The sequence below is a fragment of the Charadrius vociferus genome, unplaced genomic scaffold, assembly GCF_000708025.1.
Source record: "Charadrius vociferus isolate BGI_N301 unplaced genomic scaffold, ASM70802v2 scaffold90, whole genome shotgun sequence".
Lineage (NCBI taxonomy): Eukaryota > Metazoa > Chordata > Aves > Charadriiformes > Charadriidae > Charadrius > Charadrius vociferus.
In genome coordinates this window covers 4,699,753-4,715,821 of record NW_009647222.1, presented here as the reverse complement: position 1 = coordinate 4,715,821, position 16,069 = coordinate 4,699,753, and the positions used below count along the sequence as shown (strand labels likewise).

General features: G+C 36.9%; 1 protein-coding gene across 1 annotated transcript in view; it reads right to left on the bottom strand.

The window, feature by feature from the left end:
- Positions 1 to 16,069, bottom strand: part of PLEKHA5 (pleckstrin homology domain containing, family A member 5) — a 172,353-nt gene that overhangs the window by 43,154 nt on the left and 113,130 nt on the right. The window contains exons 6-8 of the mRNA XM_009879658.1: positions 12,669 to 12,769; positions 11,685 to 11,800; positions 3,567 to 4,034 (exon numbers count right to left, since the gene is read on the bottom strand). Coding sequence (XP_009877960.1) covers positions 3,567 to 4,034; positions 11,685 to 11,800; positions 12,669 to 12,769 — 685 coding nt within the window. The remainder of the gene's footprint in view (positions 1 to 3,566; positions 4,035 to 11,684; positions 11,801 to 12,668; positions 12,770 to 16,069) is intronic.

Below are 16,069 nucleotides of genomic sequence, written 5' to 3'. Positions count from 1 at the left end.
GGCGCCTGCCTCGCACACAGGGGGAGCCTGCCCCAGCCAGTCAAGCAGTCATGTACACTGTAAGGTTGCAAAATATTTCTGCAACTGTCATCATAAATAGCTCACTACAAATGTTCACATATGGAAAAAAAAAAAAAAAAAAAAAAAGCCTTCCACAGAGTTTATAGACACCTTTAGAGGCTGTGTCTAGGATTACTGTTGGGTGGCAGTGCCAGTTCTGGTGTCTAAGTTGGATTATTTGGGAAAGCGACTTGGCTGCTAGACCTTTAGGGGCTTAGTTATGCAACGTTATGAATACCTGCAGATCAAAACCTCAGAACAGTCCTTCATCCTAAAGAATGCAAATACCAGCTAGCCCAGAATACAGAACTTTCACAAGCAAAGGATGGCAGAGTGAAGACGTAAACCTGGTGGTGTACAACAGGCATTTATTATTTAGCATGAGGTTTATATGGGCAAGGTGAGGAGACAGAGGCTCACACCCTCAGTTAGCAGCAACAAGAAACCTCACCATGCTCTGTATTTTTTCACATTTGAGAAAGACCACTCAAATGAACTACTTTTGGGGAAAATATTTACTCGTAACTGACTTGTGCAAAATTAATTCAATAAAATGATACTGAAGTGGAATGGTTTTAGTAAAAAGACATTTATTTTTGGTTTAAAAAAAGGTTTGTCTTCCTCAAGGCATAAGTTGTCGTTATTAGTGTGGCTCTTGCAAAACTAGGTGTCTAGATCCACGGAAATGGCAGATAACAGCTTCAAGAATTGAATTTTGCCATCATTCTCATTAATTTCTCAGGAAATCAAGCTATCAATCCCAATTTGTGCAATCCCAAGCACAAATACAGGCTCAGTGGGGTATGGCTGGAGAGCAGCCCTGAGGAGAAGGACCTGGGCGTGCCGATTGACCAGAAGCTCAACATGAGCCAGCAATGTGCAATTGCAGCCCGGAAGGCCAACCGGATCCTGGGCTGCATCAAAAGAAGTGTGGCCAGCAGGTCAAGGGAGGTGATCCTGCCCCTCTACTCCACTCTCATGAGCGCCCACCTGGAGTACTGCGTCCAGCTCTGGAGTCCTCATCATAAGAAGGACATGGACCTGCTGGAGCGTGTCCAGAGGAGAGCCACGAGGGTGATCCAAGGGCTGGAGCACCTCTCCTGTGAGGAGAGGCTGAGAGAGCTGGGGCTGTTCAGCCTGGAGAAGAGAAGGCTCCGGGGAGATCTTACTGCGGCCTTCCAGTACCTAAAGGGGGCCTACAGGAGAGCTGGGGAAGGACTTTTTACTAGAGCATGTAGTGACAGGACGAGGGGGAATGGCTTTAAACTGGAAGAGTGCAGGTTTAGATTAAACATTAAGAAGAAGTTTTTCACTTTGAGGGTTGTAAGGCACTGGAACAGGTTGCCCAGAGAGGTTGTTGAGGCCCCATCCCTGGAGGTGTTCAAGACCAGGCTGGATGTGGCCTTGGGCAACCTGGTCTAGTGGGAGGTGTCCCTGCCCATGGCAGGGAGGTTGGAACTCGATGATCTTTAAGGTCCTTTCCAACCTAAACCATTCTGTGATTCTACTAAGGGATCAGCACATTCCTCTAAAAAATTCTTACTTTTACAGTGAACCCTTTTCATTCCACATTGAGGACAGCTAACAGCTCTTATTTAATAAATAGTTATTTAATTAAACCTGTTTAACATTTTAGTATTCTTGAAGTCCTATTTTTTTTTTCAGCCTGACACACCAGAGATACTCAGTTTGATTCTCCATGATTTCTCTAACACATTAGAGGGACAGATGCAATGGAAAGCATCTTTGTTAAAAGTCAGCAACTTTTCCCCATTAAGTGAAGACTACTTTTCTCAAAAATTCAAGTTAGGAGTTGAACAGGTCTTACTACAAAGAGCCTTACTAGCCACTCACCCAACCTTAAGCTTTAACATAAACCGGAGCTTCTTTCTACTCTCATTCACCAACTTCAATTCTACTTAAATTTCTGCCTCCAGCCAGCAACTGGCAATCTGAACAAAAATAAATCCGAAAATTTAAATGAAACCACATTCTAAAGACATCACTATACGTTAGAAATTTGGATCACTATTGAAGGCCACTTCTACCCAAAGCAAAAAAGATAGCTCAAGGCCAATTCATTTTCTGTTTGTTTCCTTTACGTAGGACTGCAGTTGGAAGCATACCGTTCGTGCTATCAGTGCCACCCTTATTTTAAGCAACAAGTGGCCTCTACAGTCAAGAATAAAATCATAGAAACATATTGTTGACAGTACTTCCCTCTATTTGTTTCCCACAATGAAATCAGCTTTAGGGTTTATATACTTGTTCACAACTGCAAAACGGCACAGCTACTCAAATTTCTTCTGTTTGGTCGCAAGTTTTACAGTCCAATTTAAAAAATCTAATTGCATCAAAGAGCATTCTCAGTTCTCATTACGCAAGCATGCATAATAAAATAAATGTCAGAGCGTGCAAGTCGCTCTCTGTACTGCAAGTTCAAACTTGATCAAACTACTTATGTTGAGTACTTCATGAAACAACACATTTACAATTCCTAATTATATTTAATGAAGGACTAAAGGCAATGAGGAAATGTTCAACCAATTCTGGCAAGCGTAAGTCAAACTAATGTAATTTTTTTCAAGTTTTTGCAAAAACTGAAAAGCCCCCAGCCCCCACATTTTGAAATCTGTGGAAAACGTATTTCCTGAAATTGGTTCTATCTCAAGCTCTGCTCTGCCATCCATCTATACTCAAACTCCCTGATTTCCAACTCTTCAAAATATCTCCTGTGATAGCATCTCCATTACTTCCCATCTGATGTAATATTAATAACTTTTATATTTTACTGCTGAAGCTGCTTGGCTATAAGCCAGCCTGGAAGCAATGTCCCTAAACTTCTGTCAGACAGAAAAATTGCTATTGGCACAAGATTCAATATCATTCACACAATTTTAAAGCTTCATGAATAAGAACTGGAACTCAATATTAGAACTGGGAGATGTTTAATTTCATGAGAAGAGAAGCTTTAAGCATCAAGTTAGATTTCTATGTCTTACTCTTAGGTAAAGCTTTTCTCTCTCTCTTCAATTAAAGATTGTTTAAAGTTGAAAACCTCCCTGGAATATTTTTTGAAGAATTTTAAATAAAATATTATTACAAGAATTTGTGAACAAAAATGCTGAAGACAGGGCAATTTCAAGAACAGATTTTAAGAGGAAAACGCATTGTTATGCTCGATGACACCTCCTCTCTCCTAGGATAGAGCAATTTCTAACACCCAAAAAGGCTTTCTGGCCATTTTTATTTATGTTATAAATACAGTTTAATTTATTAATAATCACTCAAGTGTTAATAAAAGAAAAGCTTTAATAAATCTATTCTGAGCAGTCATCCAGTTACTTCTTACAGAGAACAATGATTTACATATTTATGTAATATAGACCAAAACCTAAATAATCTAACCAGGACACAAGTCTAAGTGTTATTTGCTAGAATGCCCAGCAAAAAAAAAAAAAAGAAAAAAAGAAAAAAAGAAAAAAGAAACATTACACAGTACTTACCCTCTTGTTTCCTCTTCTTGCCCTTTTCCTCTTTGTATTTTAATCCACTGTTCCAACTGCAGCATTGAATTAGTTCTCTGCATAACGCGTTCAGACTCCATATGTGACTGAACTGCATTGTGCTGACCTCCATCTCCAGCATCTGCCAGGACAACACCAACAGCTTTATTCTCAGATCCATTTAAATGAACTGGTCTGAAGTGTCCAGCCTGAATCGTGGTTATGGGTAAAGTCCTGTATTCGGATCCCAAAGGATTTAGCTTTACACTGTTAATTTTCGTTAATGGTTTATCTTGGCCAACTTTCTGGAATCCATATTTTTCAGCTTCCAAAGCTTTCTTCTCTTCATTTCTGTTCACTTCTTTGTTTTTCTGGTTATTTTGTGCCTCTGGCTTAATTAGCACCCGATGGTTTGAAATATTATTTGCCTCCCGAGGTGGTGTATTTTCAGTGGTTAATTTCTCCACTCTGGAAAGGAATATATGACAAGCTATAATGGCAACAAAACATTCTTTAAAAAACAATAATAATTATAAAAAAGTTAATATATTGGTGTTTATCAGGGTTATTTCAGTGAATCCCTGCCCAGATATTTTATCTTGTCTTTAAGAGAAAAAACCGGGACATATCGTCACAATAATCAAGGACAGATTGGTTTTGTTGTTGTTGTTTGTTGTTTGTTTGTTTTTGGTTTTGTTTTGGGGATGGTGGTGTTTTGTTTCGGGTTTTTTTTAGTTGGTTTTGGCTGGTTGGTTTGGGGTTTTTTTGGTTGGGGAGTTTGAGTGTGTTTTCTTCCATGCTTCTCTATTTCTTTGCTATTTTAAAAGTGTTTACAACAGTGGGTAAATCTTTTAAGGCAACTTCCAATTTACTCCCTAGAAAAAATGTGCACAAAAGGAAATTAAGCCAGAGTCTGAAAAAGTGGATATTTAGTTCCTGAAGGACTGGACATTCAAAGAGTAAAACTATTCAGTGGCTCCCCAAGAACCACAACTTCCAGATGTCAACAGCCTGAAATTCAGACAATTTTTAAAGCCATCTTTAAAAACCGTAGCAGATTACATTGCTGACCAGGTCGTGATTCACAATACTGCTGAATTTAACATATAATGAGCTCCTTTAAAGAAAGCAAACAACTTTTCATGGTCACTGGCATCAATTAGGTTTCTCTGGTATGTTATCACTTTGGCTGGCATACATTTAGTGGAAAATAACTGTGGCTTCCCTAATTTTAAGGGGGAAAATAGCTGCTGACTTAGAGAACTTTACCACAAAAATAAAGGTATTTTTAGAACAGTTACTGCTTTACAGTACTGACACAAGTACTCAATACATGCAGTTCTATTAGCTATCTTTTTAAAATTTCAAGATGTCAAGAAGCCGTATCTTTTCCCATACTGGCATATGAACTGAACATCCAGCTCAGATAGTGACAATTTTTTTCAGCTTACTAGAAAAAAAACCCAAACAATGTAAAATGTTTTGATCAACAATTTTTGGTATAGGTGGAAATAAGAGGAAGAGAGAGATTTCTTTAAGATTACATGTCTGTATAAAACCAAACCAAGAACAAAACTTTATTTTGAGATGATGTCAAATTAACCTTTCACACTTTGGCGTGTTTTTTGCAAATGCATTATGCATCTTTATAACCGTGTCCAGTTCAAGTGCCTAATCTCTGTGTAAAAAGGCCATCACATACACAACTGATCGAGAGCCCAAGTATGACTGCTTCTTTGAAAAATGCTCTAGTTCCAAGTAGAGTAACAACATACATGGCCGTAAGCATTTTTGCTTACCCTATCTTTAACATGAAGCTTAAATGTCCAACAAGTCTACGCTTCCCCAATAGATTATTCAAGCCATGAACTCCCAAGAGGGCAACAATTATTTGGGACAGAACCCCAGCAAATACATAAAGGACTGAAAACTGTAAGGTCCTTATAAAAATACTACCCACTGCTAATAATATTTGACACAATTTTAAATGCACCATTACCACCCTACTTTTGCTATGAATTCTCCATGACACGAAAGGAATCAAAGAGACTCCTGCATTGACACGTACACCATTTCAAACATATCAGTCAGAAACAGCAAGACATCAATGTTCCCTGCATACTGTACATGAGTTAGAATGAAATGCTTATGCACTTTGCATGATAACAAGGTCTGTGATTTTTTTTCCCCATGCCTCTTCCTGGCATAGTTGTGATGATCCCAGTCTCTGCTTGATACTTCAGAATGATATAGAAGTCGTCCTAAATTCACTCTATCAATATAAGTATCTCAAAATAGTCCTTTTCATTCAGTGATTATTCCTGAGCTGTTGATGTGAAAGCGTACACATACGTCAAACATATTGCAAATGGAAACATTCATACCAATAATCTAACATAAACACCTCTTTGGCTATATGCATCAGCATTATTTTTAAACAGTGTTTTTTTTCTCATACATCACTATTAAATATAGAGGCTAGATACATCTGATATTTTCTGCTAGCAGAAAGGAGAGGGTAGTATTTCTGCCAACCATAACTTTTAGAGAAAAATATCTCAATGTAGAACCAGTTTTTACGTAGACTTTTGTGTGGGAGGACACATGTGGTGGAACTGCTATACCTGCGTCATCTTTTCTATAATTTCCAAGTATCAGCAAAGAAATGCTATGCTAAACTCCTACTGCAATTTAAAAATGAGGTGTTTTATTTTTATTTTTTTCCCCCAAGACTTTATACTGCTCCCAAGACAAAACATTTCTGCCTAGGTTCCTTCTCAAGCTTCCGAAAAAACCTAGACCACCTCCTCCCTCCCACCTCAAAACTGTGTTCTACCAATGTTCTCTCACAAACTAAAGGAAAGTGAATGAAGAACTCCATTTCCCACAACTACCAAGTCAAAAAAGGATGTTAAAATTTCAATTTTCAGACAGCGCTCAAGAGTTTACAAATACATGTAAGGACTACCTTGCAAATAATCCTAAACACAGGCATTAATATATGCAACATGCCTTAAGTGTACCACCTTATGTGCACTTTATGTAGCACTTTATATCAATCTTTCTCAAGGTGCTTTACAGCAGAGAAGCAGTTGCCATTTTACAGCTGGAAAATCTGTGGTGCAGAGGGAGAGTGGCATCTCTAAGGACATTCATCAGATCAGTGGCAAAGTCAAGACTTGGCACAGCGTTCGATTTACACTATCATACTACTTTCCACTGTAGATCTTAATTAAAAAATAACAAACCCCAAAACGACAGAACTGTTTTTCTGTGCAATCTCTATGCTGTATCGCTTGTTACTATGGTTATACGCACCAGAGCCAAGCGTTTATATTTGACATTCTTGGCGATGGTGTAGAGGCTGAATGACTGACATTCAAATAGACTTCTGGGCCCTCTTTTAACTTTGTGCATCAAATTAGTCAACTCAGTGTGAGCAAGAGATCTCTTTCCACAGCAGAGGATCCAAATGGGAAAGAATGATCAGAAACTAACAGGTAAATGTAAGAAACATAAATCCATATTTATGTTTGGCTCAGTATTTATATCTGGTTTTCAAAGAGTTATTCAACAAGACTTGAAGGGTATTCTGAGGATGGGAGAGGGAAAAGACAAAGAGAACAAGCATTAAACACGTCTTTCAGCATATATTGAACGCAATTTATAGATTTCTACAACCAAACCGGAATAATATATATGGGAAAGTAATGCAGGAGAAGTACTACTTTCTGCTGTTTTATATAAATAAATAATTCTGAAAGGGTTGGGTGCAGGGCATGCAATTAAGTATCAGACGGATGTAAGGACTGTGATTTAACAAAGCCAGGCAGAGGCATTTGAAAAGAAAAAGCCAGCTTTCCAAACATGGTGACGTCAGTAAACCCCCACTGTGGATGTCGCTATGCTAACAAGTGCTTTTTTGGCAGCTTAGCTTATGCTGTTCAGGGAAAGCAACTACACTAGGAGGAGAAAAAAGAAATCTTTTCTTAGTACATGCTGCATCACTCGGAAGAAACAAAAGCTCTAGCACACACAGCTGACAGTGAAGGGATGGAAAAATGATGCTCTTAAACATGGTAGAATAGAGAAATCAGCATTTAGGGTAAAAATGATAAATCAGTATGTTGGGGGATACTAGCATCTACAAACACAAGTATGCAAGCAACCAGCACTCATAGATACAACTTAATTGTGGTCTGCAGTGACACAACACAGAATGAGTAAGACATTTTGGTAATCCAGAGAGGTTGTTTGAGATCATATTTTAAGTCATAAGCTCAAACAGTCCCACACTGACTAGACATATTGTTTAGTGTTTAATTATTTTGATAGGTCTTTCAGTAAATTACTAAACTTGAATTTACTATCTAGGTAAAATTAAAACAAAAATGTTTACAAAGGAGTAATTACATTTAAGTCAATAGGACCAAATAATATTTGTCCTTCCCTGCAGTAATACATCAGAAAAGAGTTTTCCTGCTGTACCTGCAATCAGTTCTAAAATAAATGGTTACATTTTTATTTTCTCACCTCAGTAACTCAATTCTGTATTATGTGGGTAACTATGTTGAAAGTAAGAAAATTTTATGGAAAACAGGGCAACCCCCCCACAACTTAATGTTTTACATATTCCTTTTATATTTTTCTGTCCAAGGAAGTCACATCTTCAGAAAAATAAAGATACAGGTGGTAGCTCTGAAATTATTTAAAGCTGAAACATTCAATTTAATGGACTGTTGGGTTTGGATTTCTAGAGTCCTATAAGCAGGGAAGTACCATGACTTCTGGATTTAAAGAACTATACTGTAAAAACTCTGACTTATCATTAGGCCATTTATGTTAACAAGCACTTAAGAATGGCTCAACATCAGCTTGCATAAATATTTAAGGAAGTAAGTTCTTAATAACTCTAGCTATTGTATCATAAGCATCTAGTCTGTTAGAAAACTGTATTCAGTACAATGTTAGAATGTCTAGAGAAAACAGAACTGAGAAACAAAGGCACTGGCTGAATTTGACTAACCGAAATCATTTATGCTTAGAGCTATGTGCATGCCAAACTTTAGGCTACTTAGAGATGAGGTAATACAATACTTAATACTTAACAGATTTTTACAGGCAAGAAACAGTATTTCTTCTGGATAAGATCATATCCTGCTACATGGTTCATTTTAAGAACTGGTTTAATAGCCAAAAGATGGATTCTTTAGAAGCAGATGTCCGAAGGATTTTCCTCCTTATTATAGCTAACAGACATGAAAGTCTTTGAGTATTCACTAGTCTTGAAAAGTATTTTCTCTCAAGTAATTATTTCAAGACTACTAACAAACTTTTCAAAGAGGTCACATCTACTTCTGTTTTGTTCTAATGTTTCTTGCCTGAATTTAAACAAGATGGTGTTACATAAGTTGCTTTTCTTTTTCCTCTTCTGACACTTGTTTTAGCTGTTGGCAAGCCTGTTCTGCCTGTGATATCCAGGCAGAAAACTACCAATTCTGCCGCTGAGTACTTTTCTGCTCTTTTAGTGCGCTACACTGATTCACCAAGGAGTAAGATAAGCACCCGAAGCAATGCCAGGCAGGTTGCAGGGGCACATATAGCTGGATGAAAAGTGTTAGATAAGCTCAACTGTATTGGGAATCCCCACCGATTGCCTACCCACTGCCAAACACCCGAAACAGGCACAACACATTGGTGTTGGAACAGGCACTGCGGCTGAACGAAGCACGTAGGAGTGCATGGCCAAGCATTTTGGGAGGCTTAGAACACCCTTCATGGCAGCGGACTGCACATCTGTCTTGTTAAAGCAGCCGCGGCACTGCAGCCTGGAAGGAGGACTGGCCTGTAAGGCTGCGCCGGGGTGAGCTCACTACGCGTCTCACGAGGCTCTGAGGCAGCAAACGCAACTGTACAGCTGTATCAATGAGCTGCACAAAAGAGTGGATATTTCCATTACGATTTTAGATTGCTTCTTATGTTAAAAGAAATGTCACAAATAATTTAACATCTGTCTGTATAATTAAGTTTACTAAGTATCTTCTATAGAGCATTGACTATTACGGGAGAGACTATGAAGATGACATGAAGGAGGCTCTGTCAGATGGAGATACACTCTTTTCACGTTAATTTTTTTCTACTACCAAGATGTCCTCTTTAAATGTTCAATCTTCATAATATTGCAAATACTGAACGAAAGTCATTTCACTGATTCAAAAAAGATTCAGAATGACCCACTTCAGTATTTTTCCCCTTACAAAGTACTTACACAATCAATACATGGTTTTTGTTCCAAGTTAAGTGGCTCTGATTTGATTTAACTATTTCTGTAACTGTAAGCTACCACAGCTATCCACAATACACTTACAATGTGAACCAAACCTGATTTTTCAGATTAAGTTTATTATTCACAAAGCTAAATGAGATATTTTATTTTGTCAAGGTAACTTCATTCTTTTAAGAGCAATCTCTTAAAAGCCTGAATGGAGAAAGCAAAAGGTGAAAATGCTATTAGAGTATCTACTTGCTTATGCTTAGTCTCACTGTGCTCGTCCTTTACCTGTAGCATCTACTGTTCCCAAACATGAGGAGAGTTACAGGAGACAGAGAACATAACCATCTTTATATATAATATGATATCATACATAATCAGATCAAATTTCATTGTGGTAATTGGACCTACCACTCCACCTTTCTATAAGCTGAAATATTTTATTTTCAGTACTTTTGAGAAAAGCACACATGACACCCGAGAGCTTGAAGCACCTGTGTTATTTTTTCAAGTACAGGGAAAAACGTATTTTTTCTGTTAAGCTGTTTCACTATGCTGTGCAATGCAGATGATGAAATACTTCATATGCTACCTACATATTTAAAGAATCATAGATGAAAGCTAAGATTTCAACCTTCTGTTTAAGATTAGTCACTAAAAAGTTGCACAGGTACAAATTTAAGGGTGTTCCTCATTTACTGTTATCCTTCTGAATGTCCTGTAGATTGCTGTAAGTAAAAGTTTCATTATGTTTGACTGAAAAGCTCACAAAACACTAAAACATTAACATTAAAAGTGTCTGATAATTCTGCGTTCCATTTCATGCTTCTGCCAGCACCATACTGGAACATGGGATATAGAAACGACAGGAACAACTTAACAGAAATGACTTGCCCTAGCGATGCAAAATTTGAAAAGATTGCTTGTATTTTGACAACAAGTTTAATCTGCTTATTCTTCTAAAAAATTGCACCTTTTCCTTCTCCGGTACCTGTGTCTATGTGGTTTTTCACTTTTTTTTTTTTTTTAGCTTAAAAATTTTCAGCATTGCTGCCACTCATTTAGCTCTAGTGTAGCAGGAACTAACGGAGTGCAGAATAGATCAAGTGACAGCAGCCATCAGCAATAACTTCTGTGCCATCAATAACGAGGAGCTTTTAAATTTTCAGTTGATGAGGTTTCCGTTCTAGATGCCATGGAGCTGACCCAAGGGACCACAGTCAGACAGAAAACAATTCTTACTGGATAGACAGCAGCAGACAATATTCAGTTTCTGAGAAGACAAGGCTTCCAGCGATAACTTGCTTTTCATTGTCAACACACAGATACACAAAAGAGAAGGCTCCAGATCAGGTAAGTATAAATTTGATGACAGCTTAATGATGAACAAGAATGGCTCCCCACAGGTTGCCCATAGGTATAACTGTTTAATTTAGCCAGAAACTACGGTTGTGAATTTGAGACTTATGACAGGTTTAAGCCAAAGACTACCACCAGTGGAGCTGCTATTGCTGTTCAGTCAGGAGGGCAGGGGAAGTCAAACATGCCTGCACATACTATTTGTCATTGCACTTCTTCTGATGCCACTGGCTAAAGGAATGGGATCAGGTTTTTTTTCTTCTAGCCCTTTACACTCAAGGCATCCATATTCAGAACAGAACTTAGATTACTTTTACTACTTCAAAATTTGATCCAATGCTGTTGAAGTAGTAAGGGGTTTTCAATATAAGGAGAAATAACTTCAGCCAATTTACGTTCTATTTTAAGCTATACCCTTTCATTTAAATAAATCAAACTAAATACGAGAAAGAAACACATTGTGCCACTGTTTTGTCAATCCACAGTACCTTTTCACAGGCTCTGTCTGCACAAGTGCTGCATCTGTCATGGCTTTCATCCACAACTCCATTTCCTTCCCTGTATCTGTGCAGAAATAATAGGTCCTCATGTTTGGATGAGCTGCCTGATTGGAAATGACATGGTCATTGCAATAAAAATATAAGATTCTGTAAAAGAAAAGAGGCAAATAACGTTACTGTATACTTGCTCTAGTGTTTTCTATAATATTTCAGCAAATAATATTATCAGAAAAAAATATCAGAAGGAATACTTCAATGTTTCTGTCACTGCATTCATATTTTCAAAATAATTGCCTATAATTTTCAGTCAATCATAGCTGCTTCTTCATTAATACCCTCAAAAAGCCCTTAAATGTCTTCAATCTATTAAGAACTATTTTGATTATCCATTAATGTCAATTAATATAATTATTATAAATAAGATTTTGGCATAGATTTTGGCAGTCTGAATGATACAGTAAGTTTTCAATGTGTACTTACCATAGTAAATAAATGATGTGTTGCTTAGGAGGCCACAAGAAGAGCCAAAAGCAGCTCATAAAACAACAAAAAAAAAGTCAAGAGAAAATATTTAGTACAGTGAATTATATCATGATTTAAAAGATTAGCTGTGAAACACTCCTATCAGTGATTCATGTAATATTATGATTTAAGTGATAATAAAACCTTAATTTTATTTATATGTAAAGATACTTTGTATCTAAATAGCTAAAGAACTTTCAGTAGTGGGTCAGTCTAGCTGCGAATGCAGTTTACAATTCTAAAACACCACACAGTATTTAAGATCCATGAACTAAAAATCAGAGGCTAAGAATAAGTGATATTCATTCTCTGCTACTGTATTATGCAAAACTCAGTCTCAGAAGCTGTTTGTCAATGCTGTTTTGCATAACAACTAAGTAAAATGAGTTCTGATCACTAGGCTGTTGTGCTTTCAGACATAAAATTAAACTGAAAAATGGATTCCCTTACCTTAAAGGCATATTTGCGGTTAATATGGTCCTCAGGAGAAAGCACAGATATCTGAAAACTAGGTAGAAGTATGCTACCTAGTATTCCTTCTTCTTTCTCATCTGTGAATGTATAATCTTTGATTAGAGAAACAAAGTGTTTTGGCATGTAATACTTGTATTCAGGCCTTTCAGTGAGGCTGTATTTAACAACACAAGACCATTAACAAGAAGTTTACCTCAGAAGAAAATGCGTTAGAGAATCAGAAAGCCAGACCAATTTTTTACGTAGATGTCTATATACAGTCTCAGAAGCGTGCAGTCCACAAGAGCAATTGTGCAGCCCCTCTCTGCCAACACATGCCACAGAACGCATATCACACAAGTGCGCGCTCTAAACACCTGCTAAACACTGTGAAATCCACACCATTTGAATTTGGCTACCTTCCACTTTTTCTCCAAGATGGACAAGCATAAAAAACCCTCCTGGGAGTGCCAGCTCTATAAGCTAAAGCACGTGAGCTACCTTGTGGAATCTGCTACCTTATGGAAAACACCACAAATAGCTTCACCTAGAGTTTTGCTGGGGAGCAGTGCTTACCTGCATATGACTTTAAAGCTGAAAAGTAAATGGAAGTCAAGCCTCTAATTCAGTGGCAAGAGTAACACCTGCTATCTATTGCCTGCTCAGTAAAAATTGCAAATACCCATGAGAGCAGAAGTATTTTAAAATCCTGTTTATGATTGTCAGTCATTAAGAAAATTTGCACATTCCTCTTCTGACCCTGGGCGTTATTAAGCTACAAGATTGTTATAATTCCCATGAAGGGTTTACACTCAATTAACATTTTATTTGTAAGAATGCATATGTTTCAGATCATTTGTAAAAAACAAACAAAAATTCCACAAACCAAAGACCCTTTTTCAATAACACTGTTTTTTTAAATAAAATTTTAGAACAATTCCTTACAATAATAAATTGACATTTCAATTGGAAGGAACAACCAGCTCTTAAATCCAATTATAGTTTAATAAAGGAATAATTGGATGCAATTCACAAAGTCAATCTTAATTGTAGTTCAGATACAGAACTTCTCTTTACAACTAGTATCTTAAGCGACTGTCCCCCATAACGCTTCTCTTAGTTGGACACTTCCCACAACAAATGACTATGTATCTACAAAATTAAGATGAAAACATAGACATTCCAAAGTTTCAAGCATAGAAAATTAATACTGTTACAATTAAAATACATGTTAACAGCACAAAAGGACTACCTCTAATACACAGATTTAAAAATCTTTTCCTAGTTCTCTTTTACTCACTGAATTCTGAAAAGCCACAACTTTCATTTAAGTTATTCACATGGGGAAAGCTCTGCCCAGCCATTTTAGCATTACATGACATGTTAGATGTAAAAATTATGCTTTCTTGGATAGTTATTTAATTGGAGAACTAAGCATAAAATTATTCCGATTAAAAGGTAGAAAAGAAATGAATGGATTTACTTTCATGTACTCAACTGTACTCGTAAGTAAGCCTGAAAACATCCCACCTTCCTCTCTCAAATATTTACTCTTTGCTAGACACACACACAAAAAATCTGCCTTTTTTTCCCTGTCCCAGAATGCATGGCAAATGTTGGGGTTTACTTTATTTGGATTGCTCTTTTGGGGAAAAATTCCCTTCTTCTGCTAGATTACACTTTGACTTATTACTGAGTAAGTCACACCCACTGAAAGCATTAAGCATTTTTGTTCCACTGAACAGCTGCACGTCTGGAGCACTTTGGTTTTTGTTAAAGACCTACTGTTACATTCCATTTCCAGATTTTAAAAATCTGTTTCCCATCAGACTAACTTTTATCTACACATTACACTGCCCCATACTCATCTTCACTTGTATGCTACGTATGAATAATACAACCAAAAAAAATAGCAGATCTTCTGTCCAGCTCTAAGGTCTCTTATTTGTTACAACAATAACCTTCCAATACGAAAGCAGGGAGTCTTTTATCCGCGCGTGAAACAGAAAAAGAGTATTCTCTAAGCTCTGAAAAAATACAATGAAATAATTTTTCTTTTCATCTATAAATTAGATTTAAGCTGCTAACATTGTAACATAATTGTAAAAGTTCAGCAAGATTTACTAACAGAAGCAAAAAACAAACCCAAAAAAACCCCAACTACAATCGTGCAACCAGAAATGCGATGTGGGAGTAAGCGCGTGGCTCCCCTTTTTCCATGTCTTCAATATCTGAGACAGAATTAACAAAAACATAAAAGCACAGGGTTTAGAGTGTAAGCTTTTTATATTTTAGTAGCCATTCCTAATACCTTTAAAACTATCACTGTACATGTTTAATTAGTTTATCAGCTTTCAATGCTTTCTAGTAATTGATAGCCAAAAGCTATCTGCTTGTATTTCAGCTTATTTGGCACACTAACATGAGAAATCAAAAAGTAAGATTATAGAGCTGTTCAGATTTATTTTATTTGTTGTTGGTTTTGCTTATTGCTTTTTTGTTTTATTTTGAGATACTTCATGTGCACCGATTTAGGTCAATTTAATCTGTTCTTAAGGCAGCTACAAAGCAGAATTTTCTTTAGAGCCTTTGGAAGAGAAAGTCTGAAAACTTGTTTGAAATAAGAAAACCCTATAAGAAAGCACAGAGTATATAATGATCGCTTAACTAAATGCAGTGTAATTGTATCACAATTCAGCCTGCAGGACTGAAATTATCACCTAATTTTGACTTGGCAGTGATTTATCCAACTATGTGTAATACTTGGGGTAAAGAAACAAAGCTTAATGATTATATTTCAATAATTCAGAATTTGTTAACTAAAACAGTTACAAAGACAAAACTTATGTTTCATGACCTGACTTGTCTTGATTAGATTAGAGCCATGCAGCACTTTAAAAGAGCAGCGTTTTAAATTCATCAGTCACTGCTTTCAGCATCACCAGCATCAACACCACTGATTCTGAAGTCTCATCCTACGCTGAAACTCCACTGCTTTCAGCATCACCAGCATCAACGCCACTTCCACCGATTCTGAAGTCTCATCCTACACCAAAACTCTTTTCTTACCCTTCTTCTGCAGTTAAGGCTGCAGATAACATTAACTGTTTATTTTCCTCTACTTTGCCACGCTTTACAATCTTCTTTGCTCTTAGCCTCCTTTAAAATATTACAGTTGTACACCTTCTTTCAGGACTGAATACGTTTCCACATGCACAAATCCCATTTGCTCAGGAGCACTACAGTTAATAATCTATGAAGGTGAAGGAATCAGTTTTCTGACCTACATATCTCCAGACTAGAATTATAAGCAGCTAATTTTTTCCCATGTAAAATAAGTCTTATGTAGCTACATATGGGTACCAACAGATTTCTTTGTTCCAAATACAACAAAGACT